General features: G+C 46.3%; 1 protein-coding gene across 1 annotated transcript in view; it reads left to right on the forward strand.

The window, feature by feature from the left end:
• Positions 1-7,293: 7,293 nt before the first annotated feature.
• The window catches only part of FGF12 (fibroblast growth factor 12), a 236,672-nt gene continuing 226,765 nt past the window's right edge, over positions 7,294-17,200 (forward strand). The window contains exon 1 of the mRNA XM_069023977.1: positions 7,294-7,364. Coding sequence (XP_068880078.1) covers positions 7,323-7,364 — 42 coding nt within the window. The 5' untranslated portion in view covers positions 7,294-7,322. The remainder of the gene's footprint in view (positions 7,365-17,200) is intronic.

The following is a 17,200-nucleotide window of genomic DNA, read 5'->3' on the forward strand; positions in this document are numbered from 1 at the left end:
AGGAGACAAGTCAGTGCTGTGAGCCAGTATCTCCATGGGAGCTTCAGTTCTGCACCCACTACTATGGCAGATAAGATTTCTTTTTTTCTTTTCCTTTTGCCCATTAGCCACCTTTCTGCTGGCTTCTCCCTGTCCTGAGTGATGCAAAAGGACTGGGACAGTTTGTGAGGGGTTGGTGGCATGTAAGAGGTCTCCTTTGTGAGTCTGTGAGTTACTGACTCCTACAGGGTTAAAAGGGAGGGAGTCCCAGCCAAGAGGGTCTGGCTTTGAGGCATTTGAATGGTGGGGAGGAAGAAAAAGTGCCCTTCAGATGCTCCACTTCTCCTCAGTGTGGTATTCCTTGGGCATCCTGGATCTGGTCCTACTCTTGGAACATGCTTTTGCCTTTGCTCTTTCCATAGGGTTTCTGGCCAGTAGGACAAAGGGAGAAGCAGCTAATTTGTCTTCCAGTTATTGTAAGTTCTGGGAGATGCTGAAAAAGCTGTCACTTCTTCAGAGGGACACCTGAACTGCTGCAGAGGTGACAAAACCACCAGCTAGTGGGGGGTTACTCTCTGTGCTGTGTCGGGAGAACTCATTTTAAGGCAGAAGGGAACAAGAGACCAAGAGCTTTGTGTAAGCCTGCAGTCTCTGCTCCTTCAGGCATGTTACGTGAAGCCTCACTCACTTTTGTCTGGCTGTGATAAATTGGTTTCTGCACATATTCCAATGCTTTAGCCTGGAGAAGTGTTGCTGCTCTAACCAGAAAACTACAACTGAACATCAGAGTCACTCTGCAGCAAAATACCAGCAGGACTTTAACCATGCACTGCCCGAAATAGAAGCCAGTCCTCAAAAGCCTCTGAGAGAGCTGGTTTTTAGTGGTCTGTCTTTTCTGTTGTCATTGTGACAAATAGCACTAATTTTGATCTAGATTCTTGGACTTTCCCTGATTGCCTTGTTCCAGTGGAGATCAACATTCTTTTGGCAGCAGTGGTGGTTCTGGGCTGGACACCTGAGCTCTGTGCCCCTCCACTGCTTGGTCTCCTCATGGAGGGCCGTGAGACAGGATGGTGTCTGCTACAAATTGGCTGAAACAGCCACTGAAAGGTGGCAGTCACAATAAATTCCATTGGGAGACTTGAAAATATGCTCAAAACAAAGCGTGTGTATATTGCTGGATAAAGCTGATTGTGGTCAGGCCAAAAGTAAGCAGACATTTATCATATTTTATTAATCCATGCATAATACAAGTGGCCATGCACAATGCAAGTGACTGTGGCAGAGGGAAAGGAAGATAGACTTTGCTAATGATTATTTCTCATAAATTTTTTAAAGAGGCCTAGAATTGCTTAAAAAACACCCATCTGTCCCTTTTTGCAGGTTCAGTGCTGGATGCATTTTGTCACTTTGTCTTGTATTAAAGTGAGCGTGTTCGAAAGGTCACTGGGCAGCTGAGTGTAATAATGTTCACATTCTCCTGGCATTGCTCAGTGATTAGAAGTATTCAGCATGCAAATAGCTTGTTCAACTTCAGCAAGTACATCATCTCCCTCCTGCCAGCCTTGCTTGGGGTGAGCTAATGGACTTTTAACATTATACAGCTTAGAGAGCACTGTCTCTAATAGTTCCTGATTAAGCTCTCCAGAAAGGCAAATAACCATCATGGGGCAAAGGCTAAACCAGGGGAGGTGGGAAAAAGAACACCCTGGCCAAGGGACTCTTGCTGACATGTTTTGGGTTTAGGGACATTCAGCATTATATTTAGAACATTTTGACTTTCGAGAACTGTCTGTCAAGTGAATCCAAATTTATTTCCTCTGAGTGTTTTTAGAATAGTGATAAAATAGCCCACACTCCCTTCTCCTCCCCCTTTGCCATTTATAATTGATTATTTTAGGACTGCTCTGAGGAACTATTGTGTTTTCCTATTATCATTGTCCCTGGCTCAGCACTGTGCTTTCAGGCTGAATGTAGGCTTTTGGGGGTTATTTTTATCTCACTGGCCTTCTGTGGTAGAGGAACACACTCTCATTCAGTCTCCAGACAGCCTGGTTTGCCAGGCAGAGATGTGGGTGCATATCAGGGGCATCAGGCTCTCTTCAAACTGACTCAGCCCTGTCTTTCCCTCAGTTTTTGCATGTTAGGAATATCAGTATGGAAGACATGACTGAGGTCTTTCTAGGCGCACAGAAGACATGATACGTGATTCTGAAGTCAAGCCAGCTCCAGTGCAAAGTGAAAATTGAGCCCAAACAGCCACTTTTCTCCCTGATTCTCAACCCCTCTGACTCCTTTGTTTTAGCTTTATTTTAGGGAGGTGGAGAGTAGAGAGATGAGCTGTTTTTGTCCACTTCAGTGGCTACAAATCATAGCTTTGGCCTAGGATGTTAGGCACTTCACTCATCAATGGCTTTGTCTCTCCAGGGCTCCTATTGCTTACACCCTACCATGACATTGACAGGATGGGAGAGGGTTTTATGATTTGTTCAGCACTGTGCAGAGAAAGGAATGGGCATTTTTCATGAAGGGCTGGTGACCTTTTGTGTCCTTCTTCCTCCTGTGTGCCAAGGCTTATGCACACAGTGTATTAATTGCCACTTTTGCGGGCTGCAGCTGATCACAGAATAAATGCCAAGGTGCTTCTGTGCAAACCAGTCTTCAACCTTCAGCATCCCTTGCAGGGTAAGTCTGCTCCTGACTGAAGTCTGTGCTCTCAGAGCAGACTTTGGTTGTGTTTGGAGGGTACAGGCTGGGTCTGTGTACACCAGTGATGGCAGGCCAGGGGACAGCTTCCTACAGCTGACACACAAAGAGACAACTCCTCTTGTCTGATCTGAAAGACCACAAAGAAGATAATCCTTCCTGCAGGGAGGCCACTGCAAAGTATAACCTTTCCAGCACCATGGCTTGTGCAGTGACTAGGAGCAGTCTCCACGACTCGTGCCACGATAGAGGCATCCTTGTTTCTTTGTGTGTCATGTAGCAGCCACAGCTGCTGGGGCTCTTATGCCTTCTGCCACCATGAGGGATGGAGACCAGAACTGTCTCTGGTGGTTTTGATGTTTAGGCTCCAGAGCTTGCCTGGTCCACCTCCAGACCCACACTTTTTAACATGCCCTAACAGGCAAAAGAGCTGTAATGAAAAAAATCGAAGCTGCAACCTTTATTTAGCTTCTCCCAGATGTTTCCTCTATTTGCTAATGGTTCTGGCTGATCTTTCTTGATGTGCACAGTGCTATATTCGTTACATTATTTTGTTAATCAGTGGTGGCAAAACTAGGATGGACAAGTGTTGTACTTAACCCCTGGACTGCTGTGGGCACATATGTTATCTTGTGAAATACTTGAGCTGGTTGCACTAAGATCATCTTTGCTAATAATTAAAATGGATGGAACAATGGTGGGAAGTCATTACAGAAAGTTTCTAGAAAAGATCGTGAGCCCACCAGTTAAAGGAGACTCTAGAAATGGAACCCAGCTGTCCTGGATCCCACCAGCCCATTGTCCACCAAGGCCTATGTTACCAGGTCAGTAGCACAAAACCAGTTCCTCAGTTGTTCTTTCCCCAAGGCATGGCTTTTTTCAGCATCAAAACCCACTGAAGGCAGAATGTGATACTCAGTGCACCAGCAGATATGGAAAGAAATATGTCTTAACTGTTTCCTTTGCTCTGTTTTGCCACTGCACCCAGCCTGCCCCATTCCCCTCTCCATCTTTAAATAAACTCTCCAGAGGTGTTCTGCTACACAATAATGAACTCAAATGAAATGAAATGCTGCTGAATGGAGCTGCATAAGTGCCTTGTCATGTTTTGTTACAATCACCTAGTGCGACTTCATCGTCTGTGTCATCTGTCTTTCCAGCTTACTCGTGGAGCAGCACGCACCGTGGTGACTGGGCAGAAAAGGAGGAGAAATGCGGGTTCATGTGAGTTGGAGTAAATAATTCAGAGGCACTGGTTGTTGCTCTGATACACAAAGCTGCCCAAGCTGCCAGGGCATACCGGTCCAGCACGCACAGAAATCATGCTCTCCCCAGAAAAAGAAATATATGGAGGAAACTGAGCAAACCCTCCAGCCTGTTAACTTTCCAGCTCATTGAGCAAACTGAAAAGTGAAAACTCAGCAGCGTGGCCGTGGGGAGGGGTGAAGTGAGGCTGCAGGGCGTGGGAGCAGTACCTGAGCACCTGTGATTGCACTGCTGTGCTCCATTGTGAAACTCATTGAATCCAGGCAGTGCTTCAGTTTGAAAGCCATTTCTGAATAATAGCTCAAGAGAAAAAGGGTAGGAAAAAAACCCCTAAACACCTAAGAAGCAATACATTGTGCACAGCCCTTCCACAGTGCAGGGGCAAGAGTGAAAAGGAGCTTCACGTGATCAGTTTTAATGTGGTAGATTCATATTTCCTGCTCAGCTGCTGCCTCACAAGCAACTTTACTTTGTTGTGCTCTGCTTGGAATGGGTTTTGCTCTGGTTCCACAACTGTGATAACTTTGGAAAGATGCAGTTTTGGAGGCAAACATAAACCCAGGTGTGACTGCTCCACTGTGGTTTGTGTGTGGCTGCATACAGAACTCTTAGTCTTCCAATTTCTTGCTGTATCAATGTCTTAAAAATTCTCCTGAACAGTGAAGTGTTTCTTACCTTGATACTTTTGTCTCAAATTAAAAGGAAGTCAGTGCAGTTCCACAGTGCGAGGATGAGGCACGTTCAGTAACTCCCATACAATGTGCCAGGAGATCTGCATGGTGCTTGCAGGCCAGGTCCTGCCTGGCTTGCCTTTCCTGCCCCCCCATTCCTTCACACCCAGGCACACAGGAGAGGTCTCAGGTGTGGTCTGGAGATCTTGGGCACAGGTACAGCTGTCCTTCCCTATGATGGGCTCTGGATTCAGCCCCACAGAGCAGTCCGGAGTGTTGTGTCTCTGTGGCTCACAGCTGTCCCGAATCCTGTTGGCTGCTCACCTTTCAGGCATAAATACCTGCAGCTGTGCAGCTGCACCTGCCTTGAAGAATGAAATGTATCTTTGCACAAAGCTGAAGGGTTAGGAATTACCATGGTTTATGACTGGAGGTGGGATTTATTTATCACAAAGAACTGAGCTAATGTGCCTATTTGTGTAAACAGATCTGAGGTCTGAGGGAGCAGTGAGATATTTAAGACCTCTGAGTCACACCTCTCCAGCACTGCTGGTGCTTGCAGGCACAGACCTGGTCCCTCAAATACTTGTTTAATGCCATTGTCATATAATAACTCGCCCCAGGGGCTGCCTGGGCCCAGTGTAACCACATGTACTCCTCTGACCTGACTGCAAAAAGGTCCTTAAGATCCAAATGCCATTTCTCCTTAAATAGTTACCGCTCTCACTGAACACTTCCCTTGACAAGGCACCATGTGAGCCCAAAGAGCTCTGCCCGGGAGCCAAGGGCCAGGCACAGCCAGGAGGAGATGGGATTTGTCTGCCTCCCCTCCCAGTGCTCTGTGCTCGGCTTGGAGTCAACACCTGGGTGTTTTCCTGTGGACATTCAGCACCTGAACAGCACAGCCCCACACGGCGCCAGCCCAGCTCTCCCAGGCAAGGCAGCCCTGCACTGACCTGCTCTCTCCTTCCATGGCACTAATGAGACCACAAGCAGCTCCCATTTCTGGGAAGAGCTCTTTTAGAGCCAGCTCGGGTATCTCTTGACTGCGTGGCATTTGCCAGATGGGAAACATCCCCTCTGCTCGCAAAGCTAAATAATGTCTCGCAGCAGAACTGCAGCCTCCCAGTTCTTACTGGAAACAACCTTCTCATCTCATCTGCCCATGGTCTTGTCCCCACATCTGGCAGGAAAAGGCAATATTTTGAGGTCAGGGTGATGATGGGGAAGATATCTGCTGTTGTCAATTTAACACACAGTACTTCAGCAAATGTCCACATGTGCCAGCCTGAATTCAAAAGATGAAGAGAGGGGCATAAGGACAGAATAGCAACATGAACTAATGAATGTGTTTGTAAAATAATCTCCTGTATGCATGACTCACTTCTAGTACCTGATTTTCAGTCTAGTCACAGAGAGGCTATGTTGGTTTGCACTTCTGCAACCACTGAAATTCCTTTGCAGTCAGTTAGAGACAGGACTTCCTGTTAAATATATATAGTACTTCTCCAGGTTCATTTAAAGAGAGTGATAATATATCATTGCTCCCAGTGGGGACATAGCTGCCTCATAGCTTCTGTCTGCTGTCAGGCATTAAAGCTGGGCTTGGATGGTGGCAATCAATAGTGGAAATGCAGCACCTGAAACTGTTAAGTGCAGCTCTTATGTTCCTTATGCAAACCCTACCTCTCACAGAGAGCACAGCTGCTCAAACAAGCAAAGAAACAGGACTGACTTCTCTATTTCCTAAATAATTCCCAGTATTTCCTCTATTTTTGTGGTTTGTGTATCTTATGGAGGAAAAAAAAAAGAGAGAGAGATAGAGTTGCTGAATCTGCAGAAGGTAGTAGGAGCCAAAATTAAAAAAAGAGCACCTCTCCTTTTGGGACAAATGTCTGTTGCTCACACACTCAAGGACAGTTGAGCCATCCTGGGCTATCTCCAAGCCTATCAGGACACAGTTCACTGAGTTCTGCCCCCCTCATCTCGTCAGTGCCTTTCAGTTCCTAACTTGATTCCGACCAAAGCAGGTACATGCCCCTGACTCAGCTCTAGGCAGATCTGGTGCATGGCTGTTACATCCTCCTGTGTAGCTCCCAGGCACCCCCACGCTGCATCCTGCATCGCCAGCCACTGACCAGCCGCTCAGCCTGAAGCTGGACCTGACAGCCCGTGTAGCCAAGAATCTGCTGCTCACACCAGCTAAACAGGAGCTGCATGTCCTCAGGAGTGCCAGTGGCTGGACCTGGAATGTGCTCATGCCGAAAACCAATTCATCTGCTCTGAACACACAGGTGACGTGTGGAGGGAGACCACTGATGACAGGCAGGTCCTCAGGGTCTGGGATCACCATCTTACTCCATCTGTAACCTGGAGCAATTGCAGTACTGACCTCCTTCTCCCTCTGTCACACAATGAAAAGTGGATTAGAAGGAGAAAAAAAAACCCTTTGTTTTCTTGTTTCTTTCTGCAGGGCCGCCCTGACCGTCGTGGCACACCTGGCCATGGCTGTGTTTGGGAAGGTTCACCCTTCCCAGCTGGAGCTTGTCCTATCCCAGGGAGCTGAGTGCTCAGCAAGGCTGGGCACAGCAACAGCCCAGGTGAGGGGCATTAGCAACCATTAGCAAGGTTATAAAGAAGGAAAGAGGGGCTTTAGGAAGGCCTTGGAGGGGGAGGTCTTTGTGCTCTGAAGGTGACTGGATGGGGGCTGCTGTCAGAGGAGGGTCAGCGATGGATGGAGAAGTAAGTGAGCCTTTATGTGGTACTGGTGGGAATCTGTGCCCAGTGTAAAAAGCAGCTCCGTGTCCTGAGCCTGGCCCCTGAGGAGCTTTAGGCAGACCCTGTGGCTATAAAGGGGATAGAGCTTGAGCTGCGAAATGGTGGGAAAGGGTGAACTCTCATTTTGGTGGAAGGGCGCGCTTGTCGTTCTCACTTCTCTATTTCCTCTTATCTAGTGATTATAGCAAAGCTGCAAGCAAGCTTGTGAGCTGAGTGAGATGAAAGCCCAGGGTTTGCTTGTGTATGCCAGGAGCTGGGGTGCCTGGGAAGCCTGAGGCAATGTTCTGGGAATTTGAAGCAGCAACTGTCCTGCTGCCTGCTCTTTCCCTAGGAAAGTATCAAGGAAACAAAACAAGAAGTTAGTGTGACTGCCTTCCAGATGTGCTCTCTGGAGGAGTCTGGTTTGGGGAGAGCCAAGCAGGAGAGATTTGTTTGATCTTGAAGGCAGGATGCCTTGGAAAACCTGCTGGGCTTGAGTTGTCTGAAGCTGTTGGTTCCCTGTGTGGTAACACTGCTCAGCCTGCAGACTTCCTTCTGTGGGGAATTGTGTGGTCAGACTGGAAAGAAAGGGCACATCCTGGCATATAGTCAGTTTTGCTTGCTACTGTTACTAGTGAGCTGGACTTTAGCAGGTGCTTATCAGTGGTTATAAAGCCTTGTGATGTGTCACAGAGAGAAGGTGAAATGTTCCCTTGGCTTATGTTTCAAGTTGCTGGGAAGGTGCATTCCTTTACAGTGTGAGTTGAGGGAGCCTGCAAAGTATTGTGGTCCATGTGCTTTGTGTTTGTGCTCCAGGGGCTCACTCAATGCAGTTTGGGGTCCAGGTGTGTCTGTGAGCCCTGTTTCTGCTCTGGATGGGTGCTTGAAGGGGCTGTTTGCCTTGCAGGGTGCCTGCTGTGAAGCCCAGAGTTTGCCCAGCTGGGCTCTAAGCTCTCTTGGTGTTATTTCCTTACTTGAGGCACATGTCGCCTGCAGGTTGACTTTGGATTACCTCTGCCTGTAATGCTTGCAGGAATGACTCCACTGACCCAAGCAATGTGAGAGTCATCAGCAGAGCACAGGTGTATTTTTAATGGTAATGCACAAGTGTCCCAGGCTGTGTTCTCAAAGCCCTTACTGTCTTCTTAAAGTCCCCAGATTTTTAAAAGCAAAAATCGTGCAATGCAGCCTGATTTTGGCTTGTTGTATTTTAAAGGCTCTAATTCCTCACTGTGCTACACCACCTAATTTCCTTATCTTTCTTAAAGAAAGGAAAGAACGGCCTGGGAAGGCAAAGTCCTGTTCTGGAGAAGTGTTATTTAGACCACAATTCCTATCCCGTTGTTACAGCTCTCCTTGCCTGTGAACACAGCTAAGGGATCTGGTTGTACTGTCTATCTCTGCTAATCCTAGACATGGAAATGAGAGCAGTTGCTGTCTGATTTCTTAGTGAAGCCCTTGTGTGACTTATCTTGAGGGTGTGGAGCCAAGGGAAAGTTTCCCTATAGATGACTTTTTAAAAATACAAACAAAACTCCAAAGAAGCAAATCTACCAAGTGCTGGAGAGGCTCATTCTATTGGCCCTGAATTTCAGGCGGGTCTCTCAGCCAGGTGGTAGTTTCATTGTTGTTGCTCTCTGCATAGCCTGAGTCATACACCACTGGAAATGGGCAGAAGTCAGAGCTCTCAATTTCAGAATTTTAATGCTAGAGTATGAAAAGGAAAACCCCCACCTTTGTTCTCCTGTGCTCTCCCTCCTATGAGGCTCTAATAACTGCCTTTACCTACCATTTTCCAGTGTGGTAGAATGGGAGTTTCTCTTTTCTGTATTTCAACCTCTGGTTTAGTGTGAAAACCTAATGGGAAGGGTGCTTCTTCATCTGTCTTTGTTTTACCTGTTGGGTATTAAGTGCATGATGAACATTCTCACCATAAATGTGTTCCCTTCTTGGTGTCTGACTCAGCCAGCTGCTGTTCCTGTTTCCTATCCCTGGTGCTTTAGTGAATGAGGGCTGTTGATTTCTATATGGAGATGAGCTAAATCAGCAGTGATGCTCCAGATCTTGTGCATTTTTGTAACTGCTGAAGGATGCGGTTATCCTGGGTAAAAAGACATCATCCCTTGTGGGAGATAAGATTGTTTCATGCAGCCATTTTTATTCTTGAAATGATAGTACCCTTTTACCTTTGAGATTTTTAACAATGCAGGGAGATAGTATTGCATGACCTTGCTTTTGGCAGTGAGCGTGAACTGAAGGCAGCCAGCAATGTTTTCATTTGTTCTCAGCTCAACTTCTTCCTTCCCAGTCCTTTTTTTTCGTATTTGCCCTTGTAATTGGAGATAAGATGGACCCACACAGTTATGCAGCATCAGAAATGTAATCTAGACATCTCTTCCATGAAGCACGTTTCTAATGTGCCCTTCAAACACAAGTCAGATGCCTACGGTCTATTTTCTGTGAGCTGCTTGGAAAAAATCTGAGCTGAAACTATTGAGGGATACATGTTTGAGGGACACCTGGAGGTGTCTGATGTTCTCACAAAAACAGAACAATACTTCACTGAAAAGCAGCTTTGCTCAAGGACAGCTTTATCCTCTTCCTAAAAGGAGATCAAACTCTTCATAGGAGGGCAAGCAGGGGCCACTAGGGACTTTGATAAGGTGATGAAAGCCTCTAAGTGTTTCATTTTTTGAGCAGAACAGGAGTTCAGTCTGTGCAGATCATCAGAAGAGATTTTAAAATACCCTCTCATGCTGTCTGTGAACAATGGAGGACTAGGTGAAAGATCAGGTTCATTTTCTGTCTTTGTGCCTTATCCAGGCCATTTTGTTACTGAACAAAAACCCTGCTTGCTGTGCCATGAGAGCTAAGCAAGTTCAGATTCCCAAAGCTGGATCTTTTTTTCAGAACATCACTGAGCTCCTACCTTCTGTTCCAGAATGAGAAACTTGTAGAACCATGGGGAGGAAAGTCTTGGCTGAGGGGAAGCCAGACTGGGGGTGAGCAATTACATGCAGGTGATAAACAAGGAATTTTCACAACTGTGGTATTGAAATCCTCCAAGTAGAAGACAATTCTTATTTGCAGAACTTGTCCCTATCCTCAGAACCTCAGAAACCTCTTGGGAGGTTTCATGGCTGCCTACAAACACATATGTTATTTGGCAAGGCTAAGGCCAAGAAAATGGAAATCCTGGAGGAGGGTTGAGGGAGGTATCCAGACCAAAAAAAGCTGTTTGGACAGTGTCATTCCTTTGAGACAGATGAAGCTGCATGTTGCTGCTCCTAACAGATGGATTGAGAACTTGAGGCTGTATTAAAAACCCAAAGGTGTAGTTTCTGAAGCCTGTAAATACACAGTGAGTTGTTCAGATAAGTGATTGCTCTGAAATCCTGGTTGTGCTGGTTCTGGGGGTTCTTGGAAACACAGCAGTTATGCAAACACTACTGCATTTGACTGAAATTGTGAGTATGTTCCTTAGCTTTCCCCGCTGCACAAGTCTCCAGGGTGTTTGAAGTGGTGAAAATGAGATGTAATGCTCTGGAATGCCCTGGCTGGGTGGTCAGTGAAATCCTGTGTTGTGAGGCCCAGTAATGCTGGGTTATCCAGATTAGACACTGCATCTGATTATCCTGCTGATAATCCTACCCTCAGTAATTTAATCAGGATGGGGATTGCAAGGCCAGGATCAGGCAGAAATAGTGGGTGATTGCCCCCTTGTGCATCTATAGCACTTGGAGTCCCTTGTTAGAGGCAATATCTGTAATGCATTTAAATAAATAAAGGTTTGTGGTGGTGCTCTGTTGCCACTGGCATTGCAATGGGAGTCTCCTGGTGTTTCTCACTGTTTGTAAGTGAGAAGTTGGTTATGAAGTGGTTTGGGGGCGACAGAGGCTCCTGCATTTGCTTTCTTTGAATTCTCACAAAGTGTATGTGTGAGGGAACTGATATATGATGCCAATTTAAATGAGTTGGTGTGGTAAAGAGAATGATCCAGTCCAGTAAGGGGAACAGGTGGTGTCAGCTGAGGCAGGACTCCTTGCCTACTGCTACAGGAGAGCTGGGTGAAGTGATCCATGTCCTGATCCCATCTCTGGCAAAGCAGTTACATGCAGGTGATAAACAAGGAATTCTAACAATTGTGATACTGAAATCCTCCAAGACTGTCCCGCTGTGGGTTGGGAAAGAAGCTGCCTGGGCATGTGTTGGTAGTGGTGCCTAAAAGGGGGACCGTGTACTTGTTACTGAATTTGGTCCAAAAGGCAGGGATTTAGATTCCTAACACCTGAAGCACGAGGTCCTACAGAGGAACTGGTACCCAGTTTATTTAACTCCCCCAACCAGAAATGGATTATTGTGAGAGACACCTAAATGTGTGCACATAGGAATAACAGCTGCTAAAGGGAAAATAAACAGGCAACTTTCTCCATGTCCTGAATGAACCTGGCTCTAGTAGCTGAGCAGAGCCTTACTCAGGGATAACTGTACCTTAGTATTTGGGATAATGGGTGTGTTTGGAGCAGCTCCATGCACAGCTGAGTGTCACAATCCACACTGGGCTTTTACAGCCTCTAAGCGCTGTATCGGGAATGCATCTGAGAAATGCCAGTATGCATTTACAGCGCTCTGAAAGGTACAAAACCTGTATCCTGTGCAGCCCCGCAGCCCCACGAGGGCTGCCGAAGCGAAGCTGATGCTCAGCGCTGCGCTCCGGCGCTGGCGGGCGCGGCCGAGCCCGGGAATTCCCGATCCCGCCGGGAGAGGGCGGCGGCGCGCGCAGCCTCGGGAGTCCGCCGGGTCCCCCCGGACCGGAGCGCTGCGGGGCAGCTGCGGCACCAGGATGCTCTGCTGGGCCGGGACGGAGCCTCTGCACGCGTGGAAAGCGCAGGGGGAGCACGAGTGGGGGAGAAAAAAACAAACCAGGAGAGAATGGGTGCTGCAGGAATGGGAGGAATAGCAGGTGGCAGCGGGCAGGGAGATGAGCTTTCCCTTCATGTGGCAAACGTGGCTCGTGTCTTTGTGCAGATGCCAGAATTGCAGTGCTTCGTGCACGTAGGAGGGCTGCAGCCGGGGAACGGGGGAGACGGCTTAGCTGGAGCTCGCAGCCTGGGATCTGCCTCGGGAAGGAGCCTGCACGCACTGCCCGGGGTGTTTCAGTTCGGCATCGCTCCTACCGGGGCTGTCACCTTAGAGGTGGAACTCTGACCCCTGCACTGAGGATGTTATTTTGTTGCTGACATATTCGTGATGTGGGAAGTCTTCAGGATCAAGCATTGTTTCCAGCAAATGATTTTAGTTTGGAGCCCTTGGACGGTGTTTTCTTGAGGCTGACAGGAAAACATCTTCCCCTGGAAAACAATTCCTTTGCCTTTCCTACCTGCTGGCTTTATTTTTTTTTTCCCTGCCCCCGCTTGGCTGCGCATCCCATCACTTGGTGCTTCTAGTGCTTTTAGCCTTGACATTGCATCTTCTTGTTTCCTTGCTGTCTATCCTCGTTTGCTGTAGCTGATCTCCTCTCATTCTGAACCTCTTGCCTTCTCCACTGTAATGTGGCACTTGTTGATTCCCAGTCCTGGTTCACTCTATCCTGGGCTTTGCTCCTGTTACTTGGAGGGTCTCAAACCATATTGCCATGCTGAGTGTGCTAAACTTTTCCAGTATTGCCACCTTGCTGACTAAATAGTTTTCCTTCTCTAGCTTTCTTGTTGGCATGGGATTCAGTCACAACTGGCTTCCTGCCACCTTGAGTCAGTCCAAACCTTCCTCCTCTGCCTTCATTTCTTTTTCTGACCAAAATCTCTTCTACTTCTTTTACATTTAAAAAGAAATGCAAGATGATATGCTCTCCTTTCTTGTCCTTGTCTCTTGGATGTGAGCACCAGCACCTTCTCCTATCTTCCAGACTCCCTATATCTATTCCTATCCATGCTGTTATTCTTTCCCTTCAGCCCACCCTCTCTTCTGGCAGCTCTTCCTTAAAAAACAAACTTGTTATTCAAGCCCCCACATATTTCTCTAAATACTGCACCTTGACTTGCAAAGTGTCTTCATCAGCCAGCCCTTCTTTCCTCTTATGTCCTTACTCTTTTCACTTGGGATGTTACTCCTCTGTTCTTTCCTTCCCTCCCATGACTGTTATCCACAAAGTTCCTTGGAGGATGCAGTTCTTCCCTTTGGCCTTTTCCAATCTAAATTTGTTTGAGTGTCCTATATCACTCTGTCCTTGGGCTCTTTCTCTCTTCCCTTTACATCTTATTTGACTAATCTAATCCAAGCAGTAAATTGCCTTTGTGTTTGCCTTGTCCCCTCTCCTCAGTCTGAGTACAGGAGGAGAGAGGTATGTCTCAAAGATCTGTGTGGATCCAGGTATTTGCTTCAATCAGAGATTTTCAGCATCCCCTCACCTCCAGTCCATTTCTGCTTCTCCAGTGACAACCGACATTGCTGTAAGGCCCTCAAAGTGCATGTCACTTAACTTGAGTATGGCACTGGATTCTCAGGTCACAGCTATTTTAATGCATACTGTGTAAAGTTCCTTCTCCCACACCACACAAACCTCCACTGGCATCTTTTTCTCTTACTGACACAGTTTTCCCTCCCTGATGAGAGTGATCCCAGGCTTCTTCTGTCTATGCTAAGTTTTGATTTCAAGGTGATCCTTTCCCTAGCCCAGAAAAAATGTCTCTTGGAGTTGGTGTTTCTACAAACCTGACCCCTGACAGCAAATACTGTAAACATGCCCAAGGGATTGCTGTTTTCTTTCTCTCACCATTCTGTACCTGTGCAGCTGGTCCACTGACAAGAGAGGAAAGTCCTTTTGGCACTGTTTGCTGAAGCTGCTGTTTGGTTCTGATATTTAAATTTTAAAGGGTAACCATTTCAACTAAAACAGAAACACACTTTTTCCTCATCAGTCCGCTAAAAAATGCTGGGCAGAAAAGGCTAATTTTATGTGCAGTAGAAAATGAGATTTTGGGAAAGGACAATAGTGATTCCAATCTGACCCTCCTGGAGCCAATGGAGATCAGCTTTGGGCATGGCTGGGATGGGCAGGACTGTGCTCCTGGACAGCCTCTTAGCTGGCTAAGCTGTTATGGCCAGCTCTGGTCTGCATGGCATGTGTGTGTAATTCCAACAGCTAAAAAGCTCTGCTATTTCAGGGCTTCTGGGCCACAGCAGGATCTTCAGAGGCAAGAGTGGAAGATGGGCAGAGAAACAGGAGCCTTTCTGATCTCACCTAGGTGTTGAGTGCTTTCAGGACCTGGTTCTTGAAAATGCCTCTCAAACCCAGCTTGGACATCACTCCTTGATGGGAAAATCAGCCTCTTGTACTTAACATGAGTTAAGCTCTGTCAAATAAAGGAAGACTCTTCCCAGGAGCATGTGGCTCTTCTAACTCAGGGTTACACTTGCTGCAGTCTATTGAACATCTAACAGGCAGCAGGTTACAAATGCTGCCCATGATCTCAGTCTTGCTTCATCCTTTGCTGAAAGGTCTGGGACAGAGCAGAGATGGGGAACTGCTGTAGAATGAACAGGACTGAAGTAACTTGCTGGCTACACTGAGTGCAATTCCCGATTCTTTCTTGACTCTCCGCTATTTTCTACATTTATATTTAACTGTCACTTTGAAAATGCTGCTGCAATGTTTAGAAAGGAGGAGAGCTGTACTCACTTGCTGAGCTCCTTCTAAGCAGTCATGCTTTGCAAGGCTTAGGTTAAAGGCATGAGGTTTGGTTGGGCAGAAGGATGAGGCAGCTGAACTCCCCAGTGAAGAGCTTCACTCCTAAGGACTCTTCTTGCTATTCTTTCAGGTGAGAGGGAGTGAGTTCAGTTGGAATTGCCCCGATTTTGCCATTTTCCCTTCTTCACTCCTCTTCCCCTTGTCTTCTATTGCGCATCTCACTTCTATTTGAATTTCATTTCTCACTGTTTTTCATGACACAGGCCAAGAGGAGTTTAAGCTCTGAACTGGTCCAGCCAAAAGGCTGTCAGTGGTGCTGGTATCAAGCAGTGCTTATCTGTCTCTTGTATTTGAACAAACTGAGTTTCATCCTGAAATATCACAGACATCCAAGTCCCTGAGGCATGGAAAAGCTCCACTATGAACACACTGATGATAATAGTCTTGGCTCTGCAGGTTTTATTGCATTTGTTATTTTCTAACATTCTGCAAAACATGGCATTAAAATGAACAGGATAAACAGACAAATGGAAAAAGATGTTGGAGCTGGATAGGAGATAAGTCTTTGTGCTCAAGGCTCTATTGTTCCCTACCCCAGAGTCACTGGAGCAGTCTGACACATGCTTAGGATTTTGGGGTGAGTGATGGCATTGAAGAGCCACCTTAGGGGGTATCTCAGGACTGTGGTGTCTGAGGGCAGAGATCAGGGTTCTAGAAATGGCTCTTATGGGGTGATAAGGCAAAGAAATTGCTTTCTGGGCCTTGGTAGAGGTCAGCTTTCCATGATTTCTTGAAATAGCAGATAAAGAATGTGAATGCTACTCAGCCCTGATAGCTGTAGATTAGTGATGAGCTAATAGATTTTTCTTTTTTAATTGTAGGAAATAGATATAGGCAAATAAGATTTTAAGGTGAATAGTCTATTCTCTGCAAGCATTCAAGCACCTGGCTCTTAGGAGGGCTGAGCTGTCAGCAGGAAGCTCGCTCCTGACTCTGCCCTGCAAAGTTTTTCAACCTTGCGTAAATTCCAACTGCATGTAATTACCTTTTCTAATCAAGTCAAAAAGGGACTAGAGCTTAAGGAGCTCCATTCAGCTGCTAATTTTCATATTTTATCTACTTACATGAAATTCTCAAGCTTTTATAATGGTAGAACAACCTGACTTCAGACAGCTTCCTCCCTGTTTCCAGCTGGTTGAGGAGGTGACAAAGTTATTTACTATACTGAGTAACTAGAAGCCTGGGGTGGGTTTCAGAGGGTCTGAGACAAAAGCCTTTTGCTTCAAGGACTGAGAATAACTTCCACCTTCCATAGATTTTGGTGAGCTTGGGGTGCTCAGTATCTCACAGAAAACTAAAATTGGGAGTTGAGCTGTCTGTGTCAGATCTAACTACTGTTAAAATCAACATCAAGACTCTTGTTGGTGTAAATGGGCGCATATGGGTGCTTATGAAGAATAGTAGCAGAAGAAGTGCTCAGAAGGAACTTCCTCTGTGTCAATAACAGGATGGTTCCCCCACCCATGGTTATCTTCCATAGTAATTTTTTACTTAGTAGCAAGTAATTGCAAAACTTCTCCCTTGTTTTGGTACTTTTCTGACATTAGTGCTTTTTCCTTTATTAATATAATACTTTCTGATTAATCTCAACAACATTTAATCAATAATTTTGTGTAATTAAGTCTGTGCTAGCTCAAAGGTTCTGTCTTACTTTGATCTTTATTTCACACACCAGCTCCTAATGTACTTACTCTGCTTCTAGCAACTACTTGGGTGATGCAAGGAGGTGACATCAGCTGATGATGTAGTAATCATTTGTGTTTTGTTCATCATCAAGGTGATGGATTACAGCTTCTAGAATGTTTTTTTTTGTATTTTTCTCTATCTATATTTTTAAAAAATTCTGGTCTCTGTTTACTCCTCTTTCCCCCCACTGTGTTCTTTGCTTTCTCAGTAGTGTTAGAGGTCCTTCCTGCTGCTGCTGTGTCATGGCCTACTTTCTTGGAACCTGCTGCTCTGGCTTGTGCTTATCTGAGCCCAGCTCATGGCACGTGAGCATCTTCTGAGCATGGTGTGGTACAGAGCTGTTTTCTTTTTCTGTCTTTAAGGAATCTGCTCTGCTGGCTAATGATGG

This window comes from Aphelocoma coerulescens, chromosome 9, assembly GCF_041296385.1.
Source record: "Aphelocoma coerulescens isolate FSJ_1873_10779 chromosome 9, UR_Acoe_1.0, whole genome shotgun sequence".
NCBI classification, from domain to species: Eukaryota; Metazoa; Chordata; class Aves; order Passeriformes; family Corvidae; genus Aphelocoma; species Aphelocoma coerulescens.